The sequence below is a fragment of the Strix uralensis genome, chromosome 1 (assembly GCF_047716275.1).
Source record: "Strix uralensis isolate ZFMK-TIS-50842 chromosome 1, bStrUra1, whole genome shotgun sequence".
Classification (NCBI taxonomy): domain Eukaryota; kingdom Metazoa; phylum Chordata; class Aves; order Strigiformes; family Strigidae; genus Strix; species Strix uralensis.
Window position 1 is genome coordinate 10,643,677 of NC_133972.1, and position 6,985 is coordinate 10,650,661.

Here is a 6,985-nt window from a genome sequence, read left to right on the forward strand (position 1 = left end):
TAATTCTTGTGGACTGTGGTGATGCATCCCCTGGCTTCAAGCTCATGCTTGATTAACTGAGGGCAGACTCCTCAATGAACTATTTTCTCCTGTTGTGATTATCCATGAGATTGAAGCTCTTGGCATTGTCTGCACTGTTAGTTCAAGTGATCATCTGCAAAATAATTGGGTTTTGATGGGCTCTCTTGTTGGCCTCATCCAGTGGATGCATGGCACATCTTAGGCTCAGTTTAAAGGGCAGAACTTGTGGTAGTGTTTGGTACTCCGATGGTTTCTTGACTCATGGATGAATGGTTTAAACTGGCAAATCTGACATGTTTGTTCACCTGCCCTTCTGTGTATGTGCCTCCACTTCCAAACCAATCTCTCATGCAATAGCTATGTCTACTTATAGGAGCATCCATCGCTGCTAATACAAAATGATAGCTTCCAGTGTAGTGCCTCAAGCAATTAATCTAATTGGAGTTGTGTGGATTGGAGTAAGCTGGTTTTGTGTTACACATGGTGGGGGCAACAGGGATGGGGAAATGAACAATTCTTGTTCCTTCATATAAGCATTATACAAGTTGCATTGTTCTCTGAAACCTGTTAGTTGGTCTGCTGTAAATGTGTTGCAGATATCCCCAAATCCTGCCCCACTTTGACACAATATCTGCAGTTAAAGCTAAGGTGCATCAGATCCAACCTACAGGGTTTTACCAAAAAGTTAAAATCAGATTATAAGCTTTACAATCCCTTCTGCTTAGCAGAACTCTTTGAAAATACAGACATCAGTTAAAGGTGTGTGTCCTGCAGGAAGGGCATAGGGTGGTATGAGGTTGGCATATGTGGTGCTGCAAGCAGAACCTGAGGGCTAGTGCTAGAGGGTGAGATCTTCCCAGCAGCTATGTTTATTTTTCATTTGCAGTTGTCTGCTAAGCGGCAGCTCTGGCATTCATTGTTTCATCTGTGATGGCCGTTATATCTTAAGCAAATCAAGGCATAATGTTGACGTAGGGCAGGTGTTTATATCGAGCAGCTAGAGGGAGTCCTGACCTCTCTCAAGAATCAAAAGAAGAGTTATCTCAAAGAAAGGATAAGAGTAAGCACTGGGTGGATGCCGTCCTAGCCAAATCTGAGGTTTGCATGGCTGATGTTCTGTAAGATGCTGGGTTGCACGTCCCACTGGCCAGGGCAACAGTGCGGCTAGTGCACTCTTAGCCTCCTTGCTAAATCAGTCTCTGAACAACACACAGATTGTCTCTCTGCATGATGCTACTTGTGCCTATTCTAGTCTATGCTGGCACTGTCCATATACCTATTCTCTGTCTTCATTGCCTTGATGACAGACATGATCTTAAAAAAATAACTATTTATTTTCCCTAAATTAAAAAAAAAAAAAAATTCATGTGTTTTAGTGGCATCAAGGTTAGAAACTTGTAATTCTTGCATCACTCCATGCATGAAGCTCCTGCGAATCATAACCTACTGAAGCCCACAAAAACCCTGTGAGGTAAGTATTCTCATTTTTATTCCCATTTTACCCATGGAGAAACTGGAGTGAATGTTATAGTCCAGGTCAGTCAAGAAGTCAGAGAGAAATCTGAGAACAGAACTCCAGAGTCCTGAGAGTGACTCTTCTCCCCATCACTTTGAGTCACTAAAGCCTGAAGAAATTAAATGTCATGGATCCCCTTTATCAACTCCTGTATGAGGATGATAAACAGCACTGTCAGTGTTCTGGCTAAACCCCCTTAAACCTATTAGCCAAGTCATCTCTGCTGGCAACAACTCCAGTAAAATTCCAGTTAACAAACATTCCCCCATGCTGAGCAATGTAAAATCCAATAATGGTTTGGCTGAATCCATGCTGAGTATAGAAAATGGAATTAATCTGAAAAGTGAATGTGCCTCAAAGAACAGTAACTCACCTGGATATTTTTCAAGCTTTTAATGAATGTCAAGGAAAGATTATGACGATGCAGAAGTCTGGACTTGTATTTCTAAAGTTTATGAAATCCATAGTTTTTTTGTTTCCCAAGACATTTTAGAGTACAATTAATCACTCAAGGAGTTTAACAAGATGAGAGTGTGACTGTTCTAGCATTTGATTTTAGCTAGCTCACACAGGGGAATCTTTTTCGCTTCTTAGGATTCATGCGGAGAGCATTTTTCTTTTAAAGTGCTTATCATGCTAATTATTGACTTATTACTTGGTTATATTACAAGTGATAAATAAGCATAAGACAAATACATTTTGGTCATAATCATGTTTAATTTTTTACTTTACCTATGTAAAGATGTAAGAAAACAAGACAGATTCAGATAATCAAAGTCAAAAAATTGAGAATAGATTCATATGTAGCCCACTTGTGACTTTCACAATGGCCTGTAATTTACTGGAAAATCATATGAAACCTCTCAGATCCACCTGTTCCTGAATTCTTGGAAACGTGATCTCAATCCGGATTTATTGCTATAAAATGACCTTGTTCAATGATATTTTGAAGACAGTGAGGTGTTTAGCTATCTACATGTAGATAGGTAAGTATAAAGTTGCTTCTTCATTTAAACTTTTGGCACTTCCATCTCTTGTCTAAACTGTTGTTTCCTAACCTTGAGAATATTCCTTGGGATTTGCCTGTGTTGGTGTCGTTTTCTGGGATGTCAGAATAAGGGCATGATTTCAAGATCAATTATTCTGAAGTGCTTAATTGTCCAAATTTCAATTTTGGAGATGTCTATGGTTCATTCTAGAGTTTTACATCTGTATTTGTGACTTATATTTTCACATCTTTTTTTTCCTGAACCTTTTCCTAACCCTCTGTAACTACCCATTAACCCAAACGAGCCCTCGCTCTCAGTCTGAGAAACCCTCTTTTGCACAGACCGGCTGTGCCAAGTGGGATGGACACAGCTCCTGAGGAATTAATTTCTTGTCCACCAGCAAGTGAATGCTAGGCATGGTAACCATCGTTGTTCTTCCTTTGTCACCACCAGCCATCAAACCTCAGCCGTGTCACCTCAGGAGGTCCACTCACAGCTCAGGAGACTATTTCCCAGCCTTCCACAAGAAATCAGAGGAACATCCAGTGAGATGTAAGCTGCTTGACCAGAGGGGAAGGATGAAGAAGATCCAACATATTTCCCAGAGCTGGAATAGGAAATAGAAGAGATAAAGAGGCATCTTCTGGAATGATGCTCTTCACAGGCAGATGGAGGACATTGTGTAACCATTGCACAGGCCATACTGTGTTGTACAGCAGCTGCAATTCTAGATAAAAGCAAGTGTATGATTTAGCTAAACAATATGATGGACATTTTGTTAGAAATGTTCTCAATAGTCTTTTTCTTATGGCAGCGTATGCCATATAGTACTGAAATATTGGGCTGTGACCTTAAAAGAAGTAATTGTATACCGCTATCTCCTGTCAAATTAAGGAAGCCAATGCTTTCCTAGGTTATTGGTCTCCTTACGGTGTTCTCCATGTGACCTTCTGCCTACCACAGGTAAGACTGGAAAGTTTCTTCTTGCCTAGCTGTACTGAGAATAAATGTCCTCCTGTCGTAGCATGATAGGTAATCAGGAGGATGAAGGTAGAAGGCTGGAGTACAAAGAGTCCTCTCACTTCACTCATTGGAAAAAGAAGGCATAGCACAGTGTCAAAATTGTTCTTTGCACAAACTGTGATAAATGTTAAATAACACTGATTGTCTTTTGTGGCATTAATTTAGTTGAGTTTGATCCCATATGTTCTTTTGGTGCACAGTGTCCCATGGCCTGAGTTTCACAGCTGAACACACCCCTTCTGAAAAAGTTCCTCTTGCCCCTAAATTTTACACTGTGAGTAACAGTGGCAGGTAATTGTACCCTCTTTCTCCAGGCCTCTGGTCATTCATGTACCACCTCAGCTCTCCCTTTCCAGGCCAGTGAACTTTGTCCTGTTCATACTCTCCTCACAAGAAAACCTACTCTAGTTTTTATCTTCCTTGATGGTCTTCTCTATGTGTTTTTTTTGTTGTTCTTGGTTTAATCTCTTTTTTTGAAAGGACAGGATGAGCACTGCACACAGTACTCAGGATGTAGGTATACCAGAAATTTATAAAACAGTGTAATGACACTTTCTGATTCATCTTCCATGCCTTTCTGAATAGTTTTTAAAGTTGTACTTTACTTTTTGAACCTCCTTGAGCACTGAGTTTCTGTAGAATTATCCACAATAAATCCTAATTAATTTATAGCCCAAACGCACACATGGAGTTGGGGTTACCTCTGCATATACGCATAGTTCTGCACTTACCAACACTGAATGGTGTTGGTTTTGTCAAATTACACTGAAGTAAGTTGCTGCTGCTGCTTCTTCTTCTTCTTTTTCTTCTTTTTTTTGACCTTACATCCTTTATTTGTGTTCCCTGCTTGTAACAGCTTTTCCAAATCACATCTTCTGGATAAGCATGTTGAATAGCAGAGAGGACAATCCTCCTTGACTATGGATGCTGACCATTTCATCCCACTCTGTTGTGTTTTTTTTTTTTTAATTTCTCCCATTGTTAATCAATTATTTACCCATCTTATGATCATATGTTATGATATTCTTTCATGACAGCTCAGTAGCTTTGACAGCCTTTGGAGCAGAACCTTGTCAAAATGGAGAACTGCAAACCATTAGTGGCTCCTCCAAGGAAGTCTCAAAGGTTGTGAGGCCAAATTTCTTCTATAAAAACGAGGCTGACCCCTCTCTGTTCTAAGCTTCCCTGCTACCTACCAGTTCTATTATTTGTATTTTCTAAAAGTTCACTCACTGTGAATTCGCATTCGGTTATACACTACAGGTTTGTAACTATGTCCAACACCAAAACTGCCGCAGCCGGTGTCTGTAGCACTGCTATGTGACAGTCACATTAAAATCATGGCTGGCTGTTGCATGAAAAGACCCAGGGTGTTTTTACAGTGTTACAGATGCCCCTCACTCCCTTAGAGAGGATCATGGCAATTCCAGGTGCACTCGCCCTGAGATCTGATACCTTTCCACAGTGTTTTGCTAGACATCTTCACTGGCCAAGTGCTCTGATGTCACCTTGTTTCACTTATTTTTGCCTGTTTTACCCTGTGCTTCATGACTGTGGCGTTGACCTTAACCACCATCAGAACTTGTGACTCCAGCAGCCAGGCTGGGTCACTGCCGAAACCCAATGCAGAGAGGAATGCACTTCAAAGCCTCCTGCTTATGAAATGTGATTCATCTCTAGGAATTCCCTGAGAAATGTATTTTGCTTGTAGAATACCCTGAGATGTTTTACACAAATAAGCTGTATAGAAATGCAAAATTATACTATACTTCCAAACACATTTTGTGGCGCTGTGATTTCCTTCCCTTTGGTTAACACTTTACCTCACAGAGTCCTACCTGACTGTTCTCTGGACAAGTGGACAGCACTAGATCACTTGCAGAAGTTAAAAGGGGAACTTTTTTTTTTTTTTTTCTGTCATTATTACCAATAGTTTATTGGGGTTATTGTTTTTGTGTCACTAGCATCTCACAAAGGGAGTGATTTTTAACTTTGCTCTCCTGGTCCACACTCTCTCCTTTGCCACAGAAGCAGAGATAAGTTGCCATCTTGAATTTACTGCTGTGTAGTCAAGGCACACGAAATGACCTACCTAAGGTCATGGGGAGCGTATGTGGCTTCTACAAATTTAATGTAGTTCTGATCAGGTTCCTCTCTGCTCTCACTTTTCTCCAGCCAAGTCCATGCTGTGCCAGGTTTCTGTCTATTAGAGTTCCCTCTAGAAAATATCTGTTCACCCAAGCGGTTTAGTTTTATTTTTCTTGGAACCAGGGAGAGTGAAGAATGCTGGCAGATACTCACTGGTATTGGAAAGATATCTCAGGATGTCTCTTCCCTCTTCTAAAGCCTGGGGCTTTCAGCCTAAATGAAATACTGCAAAGTGGGGGAGAGAGGATATTTGTGCAGACTGCTCCTTGTAAATATCAGGTGCTTCACAAAAATAATTCCTAAGCAAAACTAGTTGTGTTGATGGCATCCAGCCTGATGCACAGAGCTGTGTGATGGGTGGATGGGCTCATCCTCTCAGTCCAACCCTGACATCTAGTGTACACCAAAGGGAAATTTTCGAAGTGTGAAGTTAAAAAATGAAATCTGTGTTATTTGGGGGAGGTCTGGCTTTGCAATGCACTCAGCCTTTTTCTGCATTGATGATTTCTGAGATAACCACTTGCTGCCAGCATAGGAATAAGTCTGAGTAATCTGTCCCTCTTGGAAAATCTCATAATCTCAGATTTATGATGCCATTTAGAGTTGTTATGAATTACTCATTGTAACTATCAAGATTTGCAAATTTAGCCTTTTTTCTGTTTAGTCCATTTGTGAACTGTGTCTTTGCTCTAATCGCTGGATCGCTTTGCTATGGCAAGCAAGTTTGATGCTCTGGTTTTTGAGAGGGACTTGTTTTTTTATTTTTTTAGAAAAGCATTAAAGTCTGAATTAAAAATCCGAATGTTAAAATCCACAATGAGTGAGGCATAAAGAGACTCTTGAGTATTCATTCCTTATGTTTTTGTATTTCTGTCTACACAAACAGGGATTGGAAAGGAAGATTGGCTCCAACGTCCTCAAGGGCAATTGCAGCAGCCAGAGCAGAGATGGAGGAGGAAGGGGATGAGGAGGGAGGAGGAGTTGTGTCTCACCAGCTTAAATGGGACTTCCCAATTGTTTAGGTTGTCAGGTAGACAGTTTGATTCGTAAAGCAAATCTGGTTCTGGACCGGCCATTTCCGCACCCCCTTTCTCCTTCTTGTTGAGGTCTGTTGTTCACTTGTGTGGCTCAGGTATCTGGCCAGCACAAGTCCTTCTGGCTGATCCCTCACTATCCTTTCGTCTGTACTCCTCCCTTTACCCCAAACTTTTATCCTGATCTCTCACAGCCCTGCTAAACACTGCTAAGCAGCTCCCTTGGTAAGGATCCTGGGCTATAGTCACAGAAT

At 40.9% G+C, this 6,985-nt stretch overlaps 1 protein-coding gene across 1 annotated transcript in view; it reads left to right on the forward strand.

Annotated features, from left to right (window-relative positions):
* PDE1C (phosphodiesterase 1C) overlaps positions 1-5,329 on the forward strand; it is a 319,253-nt gene extending 313,924 nt beyond the window's left edge. The window contains exon 19 of the mRNA XM_074881465.1: positions 2,980-5,329. Coding sequence (XP_074737566.1) covers positions 2,980-3,149 — 170 coding nt within the window. The 3' untranslated portion in view covers positions 3,150-5,329. The remainder of the gene's footprint in view (positions 1-2,979) is intronic.
* The last annotated feature ends 1,656 nt before the right edge of the window (positions 5,330-6,985 follow it).